At 37.7% G+C, this 22,336-nt stretch overlaps 1 protein-coding gene across 1 annotated transcript in view; it reads right to left on the bottom strand.

Annotated features, from left to right (window-relative positions):
• NISCH (nischarin) overlaps nucleotides 1-22,336 on the bottom strand; it is a 35,798-nt gene that overhangs the window by 8,697 nt on the left and 4,765 nt on the right. Inside the window, exons 2-13 of the mRNA XM_026857596.1 lie at nucleotides 16,501-16,584; nucleotides 15,570-15,752; nucleotides 12,263-12,311; nucleotides 10,452-10,615; nucleotides 8,822-8,917; nucleotides 7,160-7,255; nucleotides 6,424-6,576; nucleotides 5,075-5,143; nucleotides 4,436-4,621; nucleotides 4,005-4,133; nucleotides 3,454-3,567; nucleotides 2,509-2,617 (exon numbers count right to left, since the gene is read on the bottom strand). Of these exons, the coding sequence (XP_026713397.1) occupies nucleotides 2,509-2,617; nucleotides 3,454-3,567; nucleotides 4,005-4,133; nucleotides 4,436-4,621; nucleotides 5,075-5,143; nucleotides 6,424-6,576; nucleotides 7,160-7,255; nucleotides 8,822-8,917; nucleotides 10,452-10,615; nucleotides 12,263-12,311; nucleotides 15,570-15,752; nucleotides 16,501-16,584 (1,432 nt within the window). The remainder of the gene's footprint in view (nucleotides 1-2,508; nucleotides 2,618-3,453; nucleotides 3,568-4,004; nucleotides 4,134-4,435; nucleotides 4,622-5,074; nucleotides 5,144-6,423; nucleotides 6,577-7,159; nucleotides 7,256-8,821; nucleotides 8,918-10,451; nucleotides 10,616-12,262; nucleotides 12,312-15,569; nucleotides 15,753-16,500; nucleotides 16,585-22,336) is intronic.

Raw genomic sequence — 22,336 nt, 5'->3', positions numbered from 1 at the left:
GATCTGATCCTAATCATTAACGCTAAATGGTATCTTCACATAATAGCCAGGACAAAACAAAAGCTGGCAAAATTTTAGTCTAATTACTGAATTAACTGCACTTAAAGCTGCATTAAAGCCTGAAAAATTTAATTTTTCAAGCTAACAATCAATTTAAACTTCAATATCTGGTGTAAGAATTCTTCACATAATTCAGTTTTATCATCAGAACTAGTCAGTTTTGTTAATACTAACACTTTTACCCAAACATTGCCAGGCTGGCAAAAACACAGCAGAGAACTCTCAGTAAATTTTGTAGCATTCTCTCAAATTTTTGTAGGCTTCAACTGAACAAGTAGATCTGTGTAAAACCTTCAACCAGGTTCAGGTCTGGTCCCCCTAAATGGCACTCAAGATGATTATCTCCCCTTATTCAGAACCTTTTTGAAGGGTTCAAAGCTGAATCATCAGTAAAAACTTATGAATGCATAGAGGTCAACATTCTCTAGGAGATTTGACTTTTTGCCTTTTTGATATTCACAGCATTGCACTGACACAACAAACCAAATCAATTTTCAGTATCACCACTGAGCCATCCAGCTCACATATATAAGTGGGCAAACAAAGAGCAGAACTACAGTGTTGATATGTTTTTGGCTTGAACATAAAAACTCCTGCATGTATCTTTCTAGATTGATAGTAAAATTTCGCAGATTACATCAAACCATCTCATAGTCAGAGGAAACACAAGAGGTATTTATTACTTGAACAAAATACTGTGTTAGCAAGAAGGAAACTCAAACTGACAGGAAAAACAGAACATGACAGCATTATTCTTGGTTTTCTGTTTCCTATATAAATATTTAATCTTTTTCCATAAACCATTTGCCAGTGACATTTAATTTGAATAATACGTTACGGAAACAGATGGTGTCTAGAAAAACTGCAGAGAAAACAATTCATAGAAATAGCATATCAGGAAATTAATTCCATTATTCATGATTTAAGGTCTAGCAGTGAAACTAATTGCCCAGCATATTTTCATTTTTTAAAAATAGATTTCTCAAAATCAGTATTTTGAAAACAACCCTTGATAGCTAGATATGTAGCAAACAATCAATTTCTATTGTTAAAGATGAGAAATAGCTTGCCCTAGTCCTCATTTTCCCATTATAAAAGCCATCCCCAAGATTCTACTAAAGGAACCTTATACCAAGGCTTTCTATAAAACTCCCAAGTACTTCAGAAAAAATTGGGATTTTTTTTTTCCCCCTCCCAAGACTCATTTGCTCCTAAACATCTACTGCAATAGAAAAAGACATTTGACAGGTATCTTTTAAAGTCACAGTGATTGCTAGCATGCATTTTTACAGCTAGTCCTGTATAAAACTGCAGGTTGTTATATAGACAGACTGTCTCAATCCTGTAACTTAAATGCTTAATACTTTAAAGCAAGCATTGACTTCATTTTGGAAAAACTGAAATTTCATCTACAGGTGCAAAGTGATCTAGAAGGGCTAAAAAAAAAAGCAAGTGAAGCACATAAACAGCAACAAAATCTGTATCTAAGTTGTCTGCCCTTTATTCAAATGCTGCCAGTTCACTATAAAAATAAAATTGTTCTAAGAAACCTCTGATTTTGCAGAAATCACAGCAACGGACTTTTTTCAAAGATCAAGCTTTTCAGGCGTGTTTCTCTCCTCCATCCACAAATCTACTGATTTACTGGGAAGAGTAAACTGTTTCACCCAGAAGTATTGAGAATATAATCTCTGCTCTTTTAAGTGGTTACAAAGCCTTCTCCCAATATGCATATCCTACTGCACTTTAAGTTTTCAATCAGGAAAAAGCAAAAGAAGTATCTTTATCGCTTCTTCTCAATCACAAATAAATATTCACATAAGTCACTCTTACAAGGCTCCTGCAAAAGCTGAAAGACAAGTAATTCTTCTCAATTCCTAATGCAACAAGCACACTTATTTGAAACATACAGTAAAAATAATTTTCAGGTTATTTTCACAATAGATGTGCTGAAATCACAGGCTCCGCTAGAACACTAATCCCACAACTGTCTTATCTCCTTTTTCTGTCCTTCTGGTTTGATAGAAATGCAGCTCTTGCAAAAAAGCAATAACGGAACATATGCTGCTTGAGCTCACATTTTGCAGACCAAGAACAAATAGAGAAGCAATTTAAAACATGTCTATACATGTCTTGATAGAAGACCATGGCATGTATCTAAACTGTGAAAAGATACATAGTCCTCTGCTGGTGATTTCTGCAAGACAACGCAGTAGAAGTAGTCCTGTACCCAGCCTTCCTCTACAGTTATTAACACTACAGCAAACAGGTTAATTTTGCTGATTCACATACATACAACTTCCACTTTCTAAGCCAATACTACCAGGTCTTTCTGCTTTGCCTTGATAAACCCTATAATCCATGCACATAATATTCATGTATATCAATGCAGCTTAGAAAAGCAGAACCAAGAGGCTCAGCCCAGCAGCACGATACATACATGATTACCTTGGCTGGAGCTGACAGGACGAGGCAGAGAGGGAGAGGAAGGACGAACAGTAAGAGAAGAACAGTTTGATTTGGAGCTGGCAGCAGTGAGCCTGGAGTCCTCACTGATCTAATAAAGAAAGTATGCAGTGATTAAAGAAAAACCTAAATACAGAGGACACATTAGATCCTGAACTAAAATAAGTCTATGCAAGCTTTCTCAATTTTAGTAGAAGGAAAGTTAATGCCAGCCTCTTTTCTTCGGGGGGAAGGACACGACACACGACATGTCGCATGCTTTGAAGTTTCTATTCTCACACTAAGTGGAATTCCACTAACAAATTCATTTAGAGAAGTCATTCTGATCACTGACTAATCACTGTACTGACAACTACTGACAAAACTAGCAGCAAGTTTCACAAAACACAAGATAATGAAACCAGGATTTCTACACTCTAGAGACAGACAGGTTCTGATAATAAGTTTATTACCAAAACAAGACTAACTACACATCACACAGACACACACAAGAGAAGGCAAAAAGGATTCAAATTTCTGATTCTTTCCCTACTGCTAAGCACCTACAATAACAAAGTTTAGGGAAGTCATTTCAGTATAATAGCATCACAAGCAGTAAAAAAAAAAAAAATCACGCCTCTGCAATACTTGTACAAGATGTAAAATATGGCTCTTGAGGTCAACTGCACATTCACTGTGTACACAATTAAGTAATTTTATCTTTTCCTCCCACTTCCCCTTTCCCAAGCCAGCACAAAAAGGAAGGTCAGATAATTACTGAAATTACACTGAAAACTAAATAGGAGAAAAGAGGCCCACACTGAAGCACAAAGAAAGTGTAAAAACTTTAATTCTAAGGAAAGTTTAATGAATTTTGCTTAGATCTAATTTGTGAAGTCTTTTTGTAAGCTTTTATACATAGCACATTCTACTCAGCACCAAACTCACCTTTTTATCAGAGTTGCTCAGTTTGTATTTCACCTCCTTTGCTTTTTGAATAGCTTTTAGCACTTCCACAGTGTCTAGTTCCTTTTCTGTGGTAACAATGTTATCCAAACAGACCTAAAATAATATGTTAGAGCATCTAAAAATACTGAAAACAAGGCACCTCTGCAATTCATTTCTATTAACATGATAATCAAAAATTATCTTAGCTAATGCAAACTACGAGCAAATTATCACATTAGACCTTGCTCTAACATAACAGAAATTTAATGCAAACTCAGAAATGCTTGGTAAGCTTAACACCCTTTCAGCACAACTGTGTTTCAATATTAACATACTGTTACCCAATGAAGACAGGGTAAACTTCCATTTAGATCCAGGAGCATAGTCAAATAATGTTAATATGGTTTCCTTCTTTAAAGTCCTTCTCCAACACACACTAAAAACTCATCATGTTTTAGAACATTCACACTTTCCTCGCCAGGCTTTAAAACAGGTTGGTTTTTTTTTTTTTCAAATGCCAGCCTCAAAGGAAGAAGTACACCATGGCTTACCTCTGAGGCCCTGTCTCCAAACTGAGCAAGTACTTTGGTCCGGTAGTCAGGGATGATGCTCAACGGATTGCTGGATAAGACCACCTTTTCTAAGCATGGGAGGTTTCCTATATTTTTTACTTCATCAATCTGAAAGTTTTTGGATAAAAGAATGAACACAGATTGGCTAAATGTAAGTGAACATGGAGACTAAACACTTTTCACATAAATTACATAGATACAACAACCAAGAAAAATTGCTATGGCAAATTTTATTTGCATTTTCACCCACTAAAAGACTCTGGCTTTTAAAAGTCAAAAAGGCTTTAAGTCTCAAAAGACTTGTGAACAATGCCACCAAAGGTCTGCCACAGACTCTGTCCAGCAACCAGGTTGTTCTCTGTAGACAGTCACACACATTTTTCAATTTGACATAGAAAATTAACAATTACCTGTTCTATTTTGTTGTTGCTCAGATCCAAGTTGACTAGTGAGTACAATTTGTTAAGACCACACAGCCTTTCCAGCTGATTTCCCGCTAAATTCAGAGTTTTGATGTTTCCCAGTTTTGTATGAACACCTTCTAGTGATACAAGTTTGTTGTAGGATAAGTCCAAGTGAACAAGGTTGTAAAGATGCTACAAAAGCACAGAAAATCCGTATCAGACACCAGTTCATTAAAATTAAACAATACCAAAGACATTGTATTATGGCTTGTTAATTTTTTTCTTGCAACAGTGTTTTCATGCTGGACACTGCCTAGCATGAAAAACATGACATGAAATGGTTCACTGCACAGGTTCAAGCTTGCAGAAAGGGAGCCTCCTCAACTGTATTTTTACCAACCCACAGATAAAGCTGGCAGTCAATGAATTTAGCTAAGAACTAAATGTTCTATGTCAATATTGGCAAAGAAATGAAGATATCCAGAGCAACTAAGAAAAGCAACATTAAAAGATTATGTCATAAAGGATAAGCTATTTGGGCTTAAACTAGTCTCTCCGTGAGAAAGATGAGCAACAAAATTCTGAAACAAGAAAACCTGTGTTCTAAGATCTCAGGCAGTCTGGAAAAAAAAAAAAATCACTTACCTGTAAATTTTCTACTAGAGAGACACCATTGTGACTCAAATCCAGAAATTCAATCTTCGGAGTTAATTTCTGGAAGGAGAAAAAAAATGCATGCGTTAAATGTATTTTAGCTTATAAATAGGACCATACTTCCTTCACTGTCAGCTGACCAACAAGCAAAGGACATGTATCATCCAATGCACAGCCTCTCTTCGCAGCTTTTGGTATTAAACAAGCATTACGTATGACCTAGCACAACACAAGAGTTAAATCTTGCTCTTAAGAAAAACATGTTACTCTGAGGAATGTGGTTAAGTTTTAATTTGACACATGGTTTCTCACTGAAGACAAGTAAGTTGCTCCCAGTTTAGCCCCATTAACTATAGATCAAACTCATGAATACGTATTTCCATTTTATCAAGCAAGCATATCTATGTTACACAGAGACCTGGATAAAGACAACAGTTCCAAAAAACAAACAAGTTGAATGATTTGTTTCCATGTTTTGATTATAGTAGCCAAGGTCACACAAACTTCTCCAAAATCCACTTTAACCCAGAAAGCCTTTTATTTTTGGAGGACTCAAATCTTGAATTTGATGCTGAATCATGATGTCAGTGTATTTGCATCCACTTTATTTTGGTTGTAATCTCACCACTTACTTGAGTTGTAGTTAAGGCCTGGACTCAGACCTGAAGAAGCTTAAGTCTACATCAAAAAATCCTTAACAAGGAAACTGACCCCCAAGTCCATGATCTCTAGGTTAAGCTACAGACATAACTACTTCCTCCTCTTCACAAGAGTAGTTCAAGTAAAAAATTATGTTCATATTTGACACCTGTTCTTGTAATGAATGCTAATTTACTTTTTCTTAACTGATTTACAAAAAGTAGTTGTAAGGTACTGGCAAAATACTCCAAACTGTTTCTATGCTCTTCATATTGTTTTGATGTCAAGAAGGCTGTCAGCAAGCCACAGGATTGTAAATATGCAGGAAGCTTCAGCCTTGATAACACTCCAAAGTTGAGCCCAAGAGGTTTTTTTTGTTTTTTTAAAAAAAGATCTTTTTTAAGTGGCCTAAAGCCAACACAAACAGTAAAATCATGTTTCAAAAAGTCAGTATTCATGCAAGTGTTGCTTAGAGTGCAGAATGACAAACTTTTCTCCTTTAGCAAAGAAAATGTCAAAGCAGTAAAAGAAAAAAAAAAATCTCCTAAGCTTTAACTTGGATAGTTAATCAACACAAAGTAACTGCATCTGAAAATCTTTCAGAAAAAAGATACAAAGCAAATGCAAAATCCCCGCTGTGTAATGTGCCACAGAAGATCAGTCATACTTTTTTTTCCACAAATGAAATAAATATTTCTTACCACTGAATCATCAATTTGAGAGATGCTATTGTGACTCATATCCAAAGTTGTTAAAGTTCTCCAAGTTGGGATAACTGCTGTCACAGGACAACTTGAAGTTGCACCCTCTGGCTCCCACTGATCAAACTCAGAGGCCTCAGGCACTAGGATTTCCTATTTAAGACAAGCACACTAAAATATTATGCTTACGTCTTCAATGAAAGCTAATGGTTTTGAAAACAATCCAAACAACCTTATGTAAGTAAGGAAGATATCTAAGCTTCATAATCACCTAGATTAACGTTGTAAGACTTAAAATTGTGAGCTGACAGGGTCCAGGGTCAGAATAATTTTAGATCCATAGGGAGGGAGTTCCAACACTAGCAGCCGATCCAAACTGGGAAATGTGGAGGTACAATAGTGGGACTGTGAAAATTATGATACTGGATATCCCTTGTCAAATCAAAGCCCAGAGAACAGAAAGACATATGCATTTGTTTCTGGGTGAATAACAGAAACATACATTCCAATAAAAGCATCAGAAATGTCCCTGTGAAGGGACACATGTAAACGCTTCCTCCACTTAAAAGTTGAGATTCTGAAAGATTAGCAAACCCTTTCACAGTTCCATGGTTTTAAAAGTAGAACATTCAACTGGCAGTACAGAAAGGTACATGGACTCCAGATATTTCCACAACGTGCATGTTATTTTTGCATGTGCTTTGAACACTCACCAGAAGTAGAAACTCACTCTTACCTTCATTGATGTTGCTGAAAACCGAACACTCATTGTGGCCAGAGCATGCTTTGATGAAGTCAGCCCTTTGATAAGCTTTCCCCCACAATGATTGATCTGTTTAAAAAAAAAAAAAATGTTAGTCAGAAATACTAGACAAATATGAGACATAGAAGAGGCAGCTAAAAGCTTCAATAGCAGATTGTCCACCAATCTGGAAACTAGTTACAGCGCTCCCATGAGATTATCAAATCAGAAATACCAACATTTTGCAAAGCTAAAGCAAGAAATTAGAGACATGACTACTGAAAAGTGAAATTCAAACATTTATTTGAACAAAGCTTCTTCTCCATTGACTTTCTGCCTGTCACATGCATTCTTCAAGGTGAAACTACCCAGGCAGTTAACAGGACACTATTTTACTCTTACCAAAAAGAGAGGTACCTCAAGCTATGGCTCTATCTGCAGACACATTTATTTAGGTATCATATGTTCATTATTGTAAATAAGAAAAAAGAAATGCCTAGGAATTGAAGATACTAATCTAAGCTTTTAATACACCAGCTAGCTAATTGCACAGACTAAGTTTAAGATTAAAGTCTTCTTTCTGTAGCTCAATTTGGAACACCACCACGAAAGGTCTCCTACAGTCTCTGTCCAGCAACCAGGTCCTTTCCTGCAGCGTGTCAAGTTATCAGGGTAAAGACACTAAACAGAGACACAGAGCTCTTGCCATGCATGAAAAAGGTTTTTCCAGATTACCACTGTTAATTTTTGGACATGAAAATGTCACTCTTGTGACAACCCAAAACTTTTCATGAATATAGTTAAAAAGTCTTCAAAGACCAAAACCCTGTCTTTTTTCCCCCCACACACCAAGCAAAGCTACACCTGAAACTCTCCATGCTCCCAGGAAAGAGGAAAATTGATACTATTCTGCAATATGCAGAATGTTACTCTCCCACTCTCAAGCCTGCTGTACTTTCTTTCCCACAGGAAAATGTCAATAAATCACTAACTTCAGAAATCCACCTCAGTTCTTAACCGATTTAGTCTCCCATATCAATGAGACAATAGTGTTCATGTACTAGAAAATGTACGGCATCCACCAAAAGTGGACACAGTACAGACTGCGACAAAATCAGATATTCTCTCTCTGGAAAGATCTGAAGTCAGGAAAATATTTAAAATACTCACTGAACAACTTCTACTAGAAACCCTGCCACTCTCACTGAAAGCAGACCAATAAAAAAAAAAATCTGCAAATTATCAAGCAAGATAAACACCAAAAGTGTACTTTCACAAGCAAATTTAATGTCAGAACATTTTCACAAATATTTGGTGCTTTCCAAACAAAAATTACTTTGAAATAAGAGACCCCATAATAACCCATTGGTTAGATCTTCAAGACGATGGAAATCCACCCTGTTCTAGGTTCTGTGTATATGCTGGAAATCATGTTCTTTTTGAAGACACACACAGTGCAAGCTATTCTAAACATTTAAAATTTGGTGTCCTTATTTCTGAGACTTGTGAAAAAATAGTTTCACAAATGAAAGTCCTAAACACTGCACTCCCCTATTCCAACACCAAATCAAAGCATACAATTACCAATTCTGAGAGATATGCAGCAGACTTGGCATTCACAGAGCCTCTATAATATGAGAAGTATCTCAGTCATACCTCTATTTGATGAAGTGATTTGAAAATTGACAGATCAAAAGGCAAGAGATGCTCCTGAATGTTACTGGTTCCAAAAGGTCCCCCTGTTCCTGTGACCTAGTAATCAACATTTAAGAACAGAGTTAATGCCCATAACCCAATTTGTGTGCATTTCAGATAGTCTTACACAGGCATTAGGACAAATACAGGAGCTTGGAATGACAGCTAAAGATGCAACCAATTTTTCAAGTTTAGAATCATTAATGAAACTTGCAGATTAACTCTTCAGGGAAAAAAAAGTTAGTTGCTCCAGCTAAGTGCACTGAACTTGAACTGCCACCTTGTGCTTGTATTTTGTAGGACATGGGGAATGCAAAAAAAATACCATAGGCAAGACTGACCGAGGCTTCCATCTCAGATGGCCAAGCCAGAGCTACATGCACTAAAACCAACCTCCTTGAAACATCTGGATACTCCAAGACAGAACGGTCTTCAGTTCTACTACAGTGGATGAAATTCAAGGCATTGACAAGATGGGTTTAAAGAAAACATTAGACACTGGTACACATCTAATAAAAATGCATCCAATATTTCCATGTGGTCATTGGATTCTGGCCTCAGAGCATGTCAGCAGCATAAAAGAGAGGTGATTTCATTTATGTTTGCTGTGAATATATCTGGGGAGAAATCTCCATGGTTTTTGTCTGGTCTTATCTGTATCTTACAAGCTCTAAAGTTGCCCACTCACATGCATTCAGAATAGCCAGAAATTCTGAAGATGAGTATTTTTCTAAATGACATGGTCTTTTCCAGCCAGAGAACTCTCTGTTCAGGGGATTCTATACACACAGAGGATAGCAAAGGCAACTGAAGATCCACAGGAATACCAGAACAGTTGGGGTTTTGCATTTGCAACTTCTTATGTTCTCCAGTGAAGCTTCCCCCAGTCCACTACTTTATTTCCCCTTTGGACACACCACACAGTTAAAAGGAAGCTCTTCATGTAATAAAGGGGCAAAAAAGTGGTTTTGAGCTGTAGGAAGCAGTGTTAAAAAAATTACTTGGGAAAAGTCTTTCCAATTCACTTATTTGGTAGGAAGAAACCAAACTGGGCTCAGAATAAAAATTATCTGTTTGAGGCCATTTTACTTTTATTCTGAAATAGTATATTAGCTAGAAATTCAGGGCCATCTCATGTATGAAACAGGTTTTTGTTAGTTTTGTTTCTTTTTTTTTAACTTTCAGATACAAAGGTGAGAAAGGGGATTGGATTTATATACCTATACATGTACACACACGTATACATATATACTGGCCTACCAGACAGAGTGTCTGTAAAGAATGCAGGGTTGAGGAGAATAATATTTATCTATCTCCCCATGCCTACTAACACCCACTAAGATTCTGTGACTGCATCTCTACAGAGAGCACTGCTGAAGTAACATTGGAGAATCAGCTTTTTTATTAGAGAACTGTACGTGCATCGAAGGTTGACAGAACAAACACCTGTTTAACATTAACTTCTAAATGCTTGCAGGTGTTTACTATCAGTTACTTTCTTGTGCATTCAAACTAGACTCCAAAAGAATGCTAAGAATCAAGTTAGTCTGGCAGAAACATCATCTCCAGTATTTGTGCAAGTATAGCTCACCTTTAAATACTTGAGTCTACAAGTGAAATCCAGAATATGACCTAGATCTGTTTTGGCATCTCCATTAGCACATGTAGGCTTCCCCTGTAGCAACTGCTGAGTGACAGCATATAACTGCAAGGGTCTGATGGTGAACACTTCTCCAGCCATTAGCAACTGCTCTCCTGAAAAACAGAATACTATGGTATCAAACACAGCTGCTGCAATAGTTACAAAAGAATAAATAGTACATGAAAGATCTAATGTTAGAGATTAAATGGTTGTCATTTATACTCTAAACTCACAATTGAGGTACTAAAACAATGTCTTTTTTTGCCACTTTAAACTAGAATGGCTGAATTAAGATTTTATGGGTCTTTAACACCAGACTCCAACAGGTGTTCAAACAGGCACTCTCATCATACAAGCCTGAAGCTCCTAATGGCAAATTTCCCTCAATCTTAACAGGACTGGAATCAGATAAAATTCATTTATATAATATAAGATACTAAACTTTTTCCAAGGTATCCCTAAGTTCTATAGCAGTTAGGACTTACTCTATCCAGAAAAACCACTGCCTGCCATCTAAAAAACAGACCTTACATCTTTTGCTACATTGCCTAAATGCAGAATTGTAGCAAATATGTTTTCTTGGAGAGTATGAGAACTTTCACCCCATTAATACCAATGCAAACTCCCAGAACAGTAAATGTATTATCTGATAATATTTTTACAATCCCATTTCATTCTAGGAACAGTAGGGAACAGCACCCAAAAGCCTCTCTGAAGGCATGAGAGCTAATGTGAACTACAGCAACCAGAACACGCACATGTGGAATTAATATCTTTCTCCTCTTCCTTTTAGGGACATCAGTTTGACTTCATGGACAGGAGAGCATCAGCTTTCATGATAAGCAGTATTCTCAGAAATGCTCTGAGGAGTAAAATTCCCTTTGGCTTCAGTGGGAGCAAATCCAAGAGTCCATCTGCACATTACTGGAAGGCTACACTAATATACAACAGTCAGACATCAATGATTCTGGTATCAGTGAGACTGCAGGCACTACAAAGTCAGGAAAGATTTTTTCCAGAAGCTTCCTTAAAATGTTCCAAAATTTGCTGGGTGGACCCTCTGAAACGGCTTCACCTAAAGTTAATTTTGTGCCAGAATGATCTGAAGTGGCATGCTGAAACATGCTTCATCTATCACCTCAGCCAACTGGAATTATACAGTAGCATCTAGCATGTCCTTAAAAACAAAATTAGCACAGGTTAATCCTCTGACTGCTAATGGACCAGTTAAGAGCTGTTGCTGTTACAGCAAGTGCAGGTTATTTCCATCTGCCAGCCTCAGAAAGGGCCATCCTTTAATTAACTGAAGGACTCATCTTTTCTGAATTCTGGAAGAACAGTATTAGTTTAGATAAGTGCCCTCTTTCACTTAACATGTACTATATCAGGACTCACTGATATAAATCAAACTTTCTTACAGGTTACACTAAAACATACCAAGACAGAAAGCTTAACAAAAGCTTCTGATCACAGTACCACATCCTGTCCTTCAAGGACACATAGTAGTAGGCCCTTTCTAATACCTAAATTCACCAATTTCTCTGTTTTGTTTCCAAACATAGCTGCACAGCTCCTCCCAAAATGCAGTTTGAATCAAAATGCAAACAGCAAGAAAAAGGTGAAGAGAAAGAAGGGGGAACAAAGTCTCAGTCTGATATGTAAGATTCAGATCTCTCATTGTCTGGAGATTAAATATCACACGCATATGAACACAAGCACAGAAGAAACCATTCCCAGTTAAATTCTTGCAAGTTCCCTACCTTTGTGGAAGAGCTCTTCAGCCAATGCAGCAGTAATCCCATTGATCTCCTGCAAAGAAAAAGCCATTGTAATAGAGTTATGTACACTTAAGGTTCCAATTTTTCAACATGTACCTTTGCTGAAGTCTCCTTTTTTTTCTGCATTACAGGACTTTTTTAAAACAGAAATCAACTGTGATTGTGTCTTATGGATTTCTTTGTAACTTGAAAATACTTTATAAAAATGACATGAAATTATTTAATTTCATATGCTTTTCATTTCCAATATGGAGGATACTGAACTACATTTAAATAATCGCATATATTAGAAAAGGGCAACAGCAATACTGCAACTATTGCTAGCCATCATTAGCCCAACTTGAAAGAAAGCTCCGTTTTGAAGAAACTGTTAAAAGTACAGCATTATTAGCATTAAGACTAATATAATGCATCGAACACTCAACATTCCTTGGAGTATCACTAACAGACAGAAAACTTTAGATTAACAGCTACAGGGAAGAAGAGAGATATAAGAAGTAATCAGTCTTCTGGACTTCCAACTCTGTTATGCTTGTTGCAGAGTAATTCAAAAGCCACTTTTCCCAATCCTCCATCTTTTCCACCCTTCTGGACCTACCCAGGTGCTCCACCTCCAGAAGGAAAGAAAAAGGCTGAAAACTCTCAATGCAGGGATTTGTTCTTTCTCAATCTGAAGGTGCACAGAGATCAGTACAAGTATTTCCCACCTGGGCATACTTCACAAAAAGCAAATGCTCTGTGGAAGTCCAGAAATAGTTCTGAGCATTTCCAACAGTTCTCTCTCAAAAGCGCACAAAAAGAAAAAATAAAGCTATTTGTGATAGTGAAGCTTCCCCTAGGCACACGCATCTCATTTTAAGGTAGCTGCAAAGGATAAACAGATATTATGGATTGTCACAAAATGAATATTTGATGAGTTTACTCTGCTGAACAAATCCCTCATGATTCCTACCAAGGGAATAAATCCACAGGACATCTGCAGCAGACAGTTTAGCTCATTTGATGAGGCAGGCATTTTAGAAAAGCACATTCTTAGTATAACTGAAACCCCACTCACTGAGGATGAACAAAGCCTCCACACCACAGTTTTGAGAACAACAAGCTAGAAGCTGCATTCCAAACAAAATTCAACAATTCTGACTCTCATTTGAATAAGCCAATTACACTCATCTGGCATGCACAGACTTAATTGAAAATTATACTCTGTATCCTTTTCATCATCTGGGACAGAGCAGAATTTTTTCTACATTTATAACCAAAGCAAGATTATGACTTGGACTGTTATGACTAAGAAGCAAAAAAAAAAAGCAACTCTATTCTTCTGTCTATAAGAGACCTCTGTCTTAGCTCTAACTACTTATATGCATCAAACCCACAGAAGTCCATTGTTTGCAGGTGTCTTAGCAGTTTGTGGGTATTCAATTATTTTCCTGCAAAAGCTTCTATCTGTAAGTTAAGAAACCAGATCTTCTACAATGACAAAATAAGACAGTGCAACAAAATAATCATCCCCATATCACTGCAGACATCCTATTTAATGTCAAAGTAACAACAACGTTTTACATTGCCCTCACATGCTTCTCTTTCCTAAGCTGTACCTGGCTTTTCCCCGTGACATGTAAAGGCTTTAAAGTGGTTTTAATGTATTTATGGTAGGTATTTCTAACTCCATTTAGTTCTATTAAACCAGGAAATAAAATTAAACTATTCCTACTGGAAATACTATCAATAAGAACGACAAAATATTGCAGCATTCCTATATAAACTAATGAGGCAGTATCGGGGATTGTAATGGCTCAAGCATGCAGATGGGCTGTCTGGTAACAAAGGTATTTTAAAGGATCAAAGTTCTGCAGGAAAGTTATTTTCCAGTAGAACTGCTGTGGTATTTAGCTTTTCTGCTGAATAACTGACTTTTTTTTGGGTAAATATTTAAAAGTACTCTAAAGTTCCAAGCAAACACAATTGAGTTTATACCTCAAGTCAAGCTTCCCTAAAGCGAAGAAATTCAGATTAAGCAACAATTGTGCTCTTAATACACAAGCACAGTATAGAAACAGGGAACCATTCATAGTCAAAAAATGTTAGTTCTTTGGAAAAGTAAAAAAGTATGAACATTACAACAAGAGGAAGAAATACAGTCTAACTGAAAAACGAGAGGGACTAGGAAGAATTTCTGCCTGCAGAAAAACCTTTGTTGAAGTTATAGTACTGAAACATGAAGGAAATAAACATCACTGAATAGAGTATCCAGAGAACAGAAAAATTATGCAACTTTCTGGTGATAAGGAAGTTTACTCCATCTGAACAGAACTGTCCCTATGTTATCACACACATTTTTAATACATTTAAGATCTCTAATCCATTTTAGATCATGACAAACTAGTGCTTCTCACTCCGATATGCAGTGCAATAGCAACACTATGAAGTAAACCTTTTACTGTTTATCTAAGTCAAACTTGAGAGTCTCACCAAGATAATTATGTTCACATAACTAAAATGGATTTTCCTTTGTTGCTAAAGCTTAATTAACACGCCTAATGGACCACTTGTGACTCATTTCTGAAGCCTTTATATGAAACCATGAAGTGACACCTCAGCACATCCCACCCCAAAGCAATTACTGCTGCTCCTTTCCACTGAGTTCTGCAGTGCACTCTCCTCTTCATAAAGTTTATTCTCCCTCTCACAGCATGATACCATACTGCAAAAAAGGCTAATTAGAGAAGAGATGAACGAACAAATTGCAATCTGAGCATAAAAGCAAGCCACTGCTTCCTTCTTCAAGCACACTTTACGGTAACATTCTGTCTGCTGGCTGGAGCCATTTCCCCAGAGGCCACTCCATCAGTGTGCTTCTGATGAAGAAGCACCATTTTTCTTCATTTGGGAATCAACTGTTTCAGTAAGAACCACAGCTCTAACCATTAACCACTAAGTAGGGGTGTGTGTGGACCAATTATGCAATGTTCCTTCAGAGAGCCAGCACTATTGACTTCAGCCTAACAACAAATTCAGCTTCAGAATTATTCACAGCTTCCAACTATCCTGCCAGCATTTATTTTCTCCTCTTAGAGTCCCTACCCACACTACTTGCCAGCCCAGTATCTACTGCAATAAAAAGCAGAGTCAAAAATCTTAAAAATATGCTTGCTTTGTTACACTGTGCAAAATTCTGAAAAAGAGCACTTTCAGCTGTTTTATGAAGATTCCATATTATTCTCTCCAAGTCAGAGAACTAGGGAAAGACACGTAGGTCTCCATTTCATATGCTAAAAATATAACTTACATATAAATGAAAGTGTAGGAAGTGTGACAAAACTTTTGGAGCAGTAACAGGGAACTTGACTAGCAGGGTTTGCAGGTAGACCTCTAATTCCTTTTGTCTTTTCTCCACCAGACTTTTAGAATTTTTTCCAATAATCTTCTTAGGAGGTAACAGATTTTTATCTATCTTCTTTTCTGAAACAAGCTGAAAGACAGAGACCAGAGTTACTACCCAACTCACCGTCTGAACTTGCACAAAAGATGCAATGGAACACATTAAGAGCATGTTGCCCGATCCTGGTAAGATCAAAAAATAACTTCAGTAAATTTAGCTATTGACTTCAAAGTATCAGGCATTTTCAGAAAGAATATTTTATCATAAAATGATGAGAAGTTTAATAATAGTGTTTTTTGAGAGAATCACTCACAGTACCATAGGGCAGAATGTAACTAAAGTGATAAAACAGAATAACTGGTGCATTTCCGAGAAAGCAGCCCAGTCTTGAATATAGTGGACTTTCACTTATTTTCACATGCTGTTTTTAATCAACACTAGTTAGTAGCTACCCCATGCTACTGTCTAAGGACAGTTTTATCATCCACCCCTCCCAGAAGAGACTTTGCTCCAATCCAGCTTTTGGTTACCAGATCAGCTGATCATAAACATCTCTTGGCAAAACGTTTATTGACTCTAGCCTGAACTCCACTCTTTCTGACACAAGCTTCTGTCCAAGGCTGAAGTTGTCCAGGACCACCTCCCCCAGTTCAAGAGGGTAGTGTAATAGGGGCAAGTAATACTGTTCATACAAAAATGATTTAGTTTGCAGCTCAGATGGTATCTGGCGGATATTCTTGCTCTTTATTGAGGAAAGAGTTTATGTCCCATACAACAGAACTACACAGTCTGTACAATGCTTTGTAACAGACCAAGGCCACAGATATAATATCTTTACCTTTTCATGCAGGTCATGGAAATCACTGTAACGATGTTTGACTGTCCACTGATGATTGCCAACGCTGACCTGAATAATGTATACCTGAAAGAAAGAAATTAAAGGGAACTGTAAAGCTTTTGTCTTAAAGAGAAGCTGACTGTGAGATGTGCTGGTTAATGTAGCACTATAAGGTGATTCTACATTCTTAAAGTATCACAGCTAACTAAAAGCTAATTCAAACTCTAAAGTGACTTTGCTGATGAAGGATGCCTAATCTCATTCACAAGGTTGCTCCACACATATAAACATGCAGGTGCTTCCTCATGTAAAGCAACAGCTTTTATTTTTGCAACCCAAAGGTTAATAACCAAGATCTCTACGCTAATTTTTCTGAAGATTTCTGCTAGCTAAATTGATATTCATAGCTATCCACAACAAGATTGAGACAGCAGCATCCCTTCTTCAATCTACCAAGTTCCACAAACAGAGGAACTTGGCAACCATCCTGCTGTTGCTACATGGTTAAGCAGAAACGTGGAGCGTAACTCTTCAAAATCTAGACAAATCCTTTGGTTGAATATTAACTGGTTTATTCCTCTTAGGGTAAATAACACAAGACAGCTTCCTGAGAGTTACAATTGTGCCCAAAGAATCACTAGAATTATTTCAAGGAACCCAACATTTCTTTACACAAAGCTAAGTATTTTTAGCAAGCATGTACCAAACAATTCAAGATTTTCATTGTAGGTGACTTTCCAGATTGAACATTACTGGTTCTGCAGGAAACTCACAAAACCTTTGGATATGCCAGAAGCAAGTCTTCCTAAAGAAACTTTAAAGGTACAAAGTAGAAAACAAACAAGGCTCAGTAAAACCAGTTCTACAGCTATTTGAAAATAACAAATAAACTGTGATATCCAATCCAACTGTATTCCTTGGGGGGGAAGAAATTGTAATCAAATCTTGAAAGCATTTAATACAGTTAAGAACTTGCTTACTACCACATATCACACAGACCTGACTCATAGCTGCTATGAGGATGATGCACATCTAGTTGCTAAACCCACATGAGGATACAAAAAGCTTCAACAGTTTCGATTTGTTACGTAAAAGGCCAGTTTTCACTTATTGTTAATACAGACCAGCACAATACCAAACATTAAATAGAATAACACTTGCATTTTAAAAGATGAACTGTATCTCATACCAATTATATTTCTGTAAGCATCTGACACTGACTTGCTGAACAAAACCCAAGTCCTACAGAGAACTGAATCAAGATGTCTGACTAGTGCACACAGCAAGCAACACATCAGTGTTCGGATGAGTACTGAAAACACAGATGAATGCCTACACAGAATTACAGTCTCAATTAAGGCCTGCATCTGCTTTCCCATCATGTTGTGTTGTGAAACAGCAGATCATGGTTATTCACTGTGCCGGTGACAAAGTAGAACAGGAATAACCTGAGCATTCAAAAGTTCCTCACAATCCTGAGGAAAGTAAGGAAAGACTCAAAGAAACCAGAGGATTAAAGTTAGAATAAAGTAGTACTACATTTAGAAGCCATAATAAGACGACTAGTTCTTTTGAAAAGCTGACTGTGCTAAATTATGGGAGATCAAGCAGTATAGCTAAATGCAAAGCAAATTGAGTAAACAATGCATAAACCTCAGATTAGACACAGAAAACAGTAAATTTCACAACTCCCACCTGACAGTTCATAAGACAAGGAAGGAATGCCCCTCCTCTCAGTATACAATACAGTCAGAGTAAATGTGTAAATAAACGTTTCATATGTTTTTGCTGAAATGGAAAGCACTGACCACTTCTAGAAACATAGCACCAAGCCAAACGGATAGTCTAGTCAGGTTAAAGTGAGCCTTTACATGCACTGATTCAACTCCTCAAATTAAGTATTTAAAAAGCCACAGCATTTCCCATGTAGAATGCAGCCAGAGCTGGCAGTACATATTCACCCCTTAAACCGCATCAGTTTGCAGAATGACAGCAAGTGATTTCACATGAATCCACAAGCTGCCATTATCTTGAAGAATAAATACAAATGCAATATGCTTCTGTGCTCCAAAGACTCGTTCCAATACATAAATCAATCCTTTTAAAACAAGATAACCCTAAGTCTCTAAAAAAAGTCGGATATCTAAGTTCATCTTCAATTAATTTTGAGTGCACTAATATGATAAGGCTGACGGTTTAAATTAAGATTCTTCAGTGACTGCCTACCTGTCAAGCCAACTGCTAGAAAGCATACATGGAGAGATGATGAAATTCTCACACTGCACTGTCTCCCAGATATAAATACACCATGTGAAATCTCCAGCCATATTTATGCCATAAACTGCATTTCTATTGAGATAAAACGCAAAAGTGTTTACATTCACAGGTTTTCCTCCTCCCCATGTCTCTACCAAACTCTTCTGTGTAATAAATTTTGTATGTCTTTCTATAAATCAGTTGTTTTGGCCAAGTTCTACATGGTAAAGTGTTTAGCATATCTGCAGCGCTGTGTATTTTTCATGATCTTCTAACCAGTCACTTCAAACTCTTTGGAGTTAAATATTCATATTGCCAAACAGCACGCCTTCACCTCCCTAAATATTTAAAGGTGAAATATGTACTACATTTTCTTTTTTTAAGATGTATAATATTTAAACCAGCTGTTAAATGAACAGCAGTGATTCCAGACTGCATTTTGTTTACTTCCTGTACATTTTACAAAAAACTGCCCATCATCTCACTTTACATGGAAAACGTATTTCTAAAGTAACCCTCATCCAACTCCGCATACTTCAGTACTGCCAAGAAAAAGACAAGCACCTCACTTAGATGACAAAGCTGACCACACAAAGACTGGGACACAGGTGTGACTGCAGCCAGTATGTCCCAAATTCCAGAGCAGTGATGCAACCGCATCTCCTCCTCCCTGCCTGGTCAAGTAGTCAAGACAGTTTACACCCATTCAAGGAAGCCACAGGATTTTCCTTAAATATCAAAGCTAGTATTTATATTAAAAACAGCTGCAAAAGACAGGAAAAGCAGGAAGGCAATTTTAGGCCAAACAAATGCATAGCAGGAAACAAATGAAGCACTGGCAGCCTTGAGGCCTTCTAGCAATCAGCCAGACTTGAGCCAGCATCTAGCTGGACCAGCACATGCAAAAAAACATCAAGTGCTGTATTTTTTTTCTGCTGGATTTATCCACACCTGCTTTTCACCCTAACTCCTCCAACAAGAATCACATTTTTAAAAGTGCCTTCAAAATTACACAGAACTGTGGGCCTCCCTCATATATTTTACAGGATTTCATCTCACAGCTGACAAATGGATATCATTAAAATAACTCTCCTTCTATCGATACTATGAGCTTTGAAATACGGAGTACAACGGGAAGCACATATGCCAAAAGAAAAACAACTCCTTCAAAAACAAAGATGTAAATAGGACTGCTGCCACCTTGACTACTACATGTTAATGGATAAAGATGCAGTTTGCTACTGCTGTATTTCCTTTCTCACCTTTATCAGATTTGACTGACTTGCACCATCTAATTTCTTCATTTCTGCTGTGGTACAGGTCTTTATCACACCTTTAAGTGCCACTAATCTAATTTTGAACACAAAACACAAATGCTTATTTTTGAAAAATATTTCACCTTCTGAATAATTTTGTTAAATTCCTGTTTTCAATAAAAGATCTATTCCTACATTTCTACTAGCTTGGATCTATCTCATACAAACAGGCTGCAGGCTTGAAGTCCTGCTAACAGTTTTAGGAGGTTTACACACAGATAAGCTTAATGCCACGACTCCTTCAAAAATACAGCAAGAGAATCAAAGTAGGACCAAATACTGGTAAATCTTGCCTTTCAAACACCCTACTTTTAAAGCTTCCAAGAAAAATGGCATTAAAATACTCGGTATTTCCAGAACCATAATCATTAAAAAAGAAATCTGGCCTTGAAAATATAAGCTTCCTTGAGCTTAGCTGCAGCAGCTTAAAATGTTATCCCCCGACTATAAACCCATCTGCTGAACACTACCTGCAGCAAAGTTATCTGCCTGAACTACAACTCAATCTAACACATTAACAGTACTACCAAAGGCTGGCTGTACCACAATACTAGTTTGCAGGCAGAAGCAGCAAAGTAGCCAATGTTTCACATCCCATGTCCATAACCTCCAGTGGAACAAGCAGTAGATAACATTTTGACATTTTCTCAACTAAATTAACTTAAATTTCTCTTTCACTGGTATTGCAAAATACTAATGAAAATTCTCAACACCAACATTAACACTGCTGAGTCTTGGCTCACACCTGAAATGGAAGTTTCCAGTTACCATGACATAAGTCTCACTGTGCCTCTCGGCTGATCGGGGACTGTGAAAACAAACTTGGTCAGGAGAGGAACCACATCCTAACACACACAGTGGTAACATCGCAGCAGCAGCATAGTTTCTGTGAATAAACATCACATAACTAACATAAGAGAAAGAGCTGAAACAATTTTCAAGAATTTATTTTAAGCTTCTAACCAGCTCCATCACCGAATGATCATTCAATTTTTGTCTGTAAATATGGCTACTCACCACCTGACAGTCTTTCCCACACAATGTTTCAAGGGTTATCAATTGGAAAGTAGTTAGGCCCTTCATGTACTATAGCTGTGTAAACCCTCCATCCTACTGAAAACTCAGAAATCACTCTCCTGTTGCTCTGCTTTCTCTAGGTACCTTTTCAGAGGCATCTGAAATATTACTGAAGTATTACTTGTAACTATTACACAACTTTACAAATACTGCCTTTCTAGATTATTGTTCCCCCTTCACTTTTCTCTTTCAGGTTCCTACAGCATTCTACCTGATGTCATTATGTGCATACTACCAAAAAAAAAAATCATTCAAATCACACTAAAATGAAGTAGCAGCAGAAAACATTTTTAGTTATATAACTAAAGGGTGGTGTGCTCGAGATGTTTTCTGTCTGCAATTATGCTGAGGTTTGTTTTATGATGAGCTTCTTCCTGAAAAACAGACCAATTAACTCTTGGTAGAATGCAATCAGTTAAAAAACAAGCTATACATCAAAAATTTAATTCCTTCCCCAAACAAAAACTCTACTGACAGTCTTTCCTCTTTTTTTTTTTTTTTGTAGGGCAGGAGAAAAACTGTCTATCCCAAGTCATCTGATTTCCTCTGAAAATAAGATTAGCTTTTCAAGAGGGATTTTTACGATATTTTCACTTGAAGGAAATATTTCCTACTATATTTCGTCCAGCTTTAAAAGCCATGTTCACTCGGTAACAGTTTTTCATAATCATACGCAGATATACACACACACACACGTATATATTATAGATATACGTGGGCAAGAACATGACATTTCCAAACTCGGCCTCCACTGGAACACCAGCTCTCCCAAAGGGCCAAACCTACGAGGCGCTCAGGGGCCGATTTACACCGGGTGAGACCCTCAGCCCCGCTCCCACACGCCTTCGGGGCGGATTTCCCAGAACACGCGTCCCTCCACGGAAGCAGAAGCCGCTCGGAAACTTCTGCCAAATTATTTTCGCTCTGACTTTAGCGTGGGTACAAAACGGGGCCGAGAACTGCTGCCTGGCTTCCTCTGAGCCGGGATGGGCACAGCGGCACTAAGTACGAGCCAGTGCGGCACCAAGCCCGGCCTCAGCCCGCTCCCCCCGGTACCCCGCAGGCTGCCTGAGGCGGCGGCGAAGCGGGCCCGCTTCCCCACAGCTCACCCCCCTCACCGCCTCCATCAGCCGCTGCCCCGCACGTCCCTCACGGCCTCCCCGCTCGCCTCCACAGGACCGGCTCCG

The sequence above is a fragment of the Athene cunicularia genome (genome assembly GCF_003259725.1).
Source record: "Athene cunicularia isolate RWA chromosome 12 unlocalized genomic scaffold, athCun1 chr12_part1, whole genome shotgun sequence".
NCBI classification, from domain to species: domain Eukaryota; kingdom Metazoa; phylum Chordata; class Aves; order Strigiformes; family Strigidae; genus Athene; species Athene cunicularia.
The sequence above is the reverse complement of the archived record's forward strand: the minus strand, read 5'-3'. Positions and strand labels throughout refer to the sequence as shown.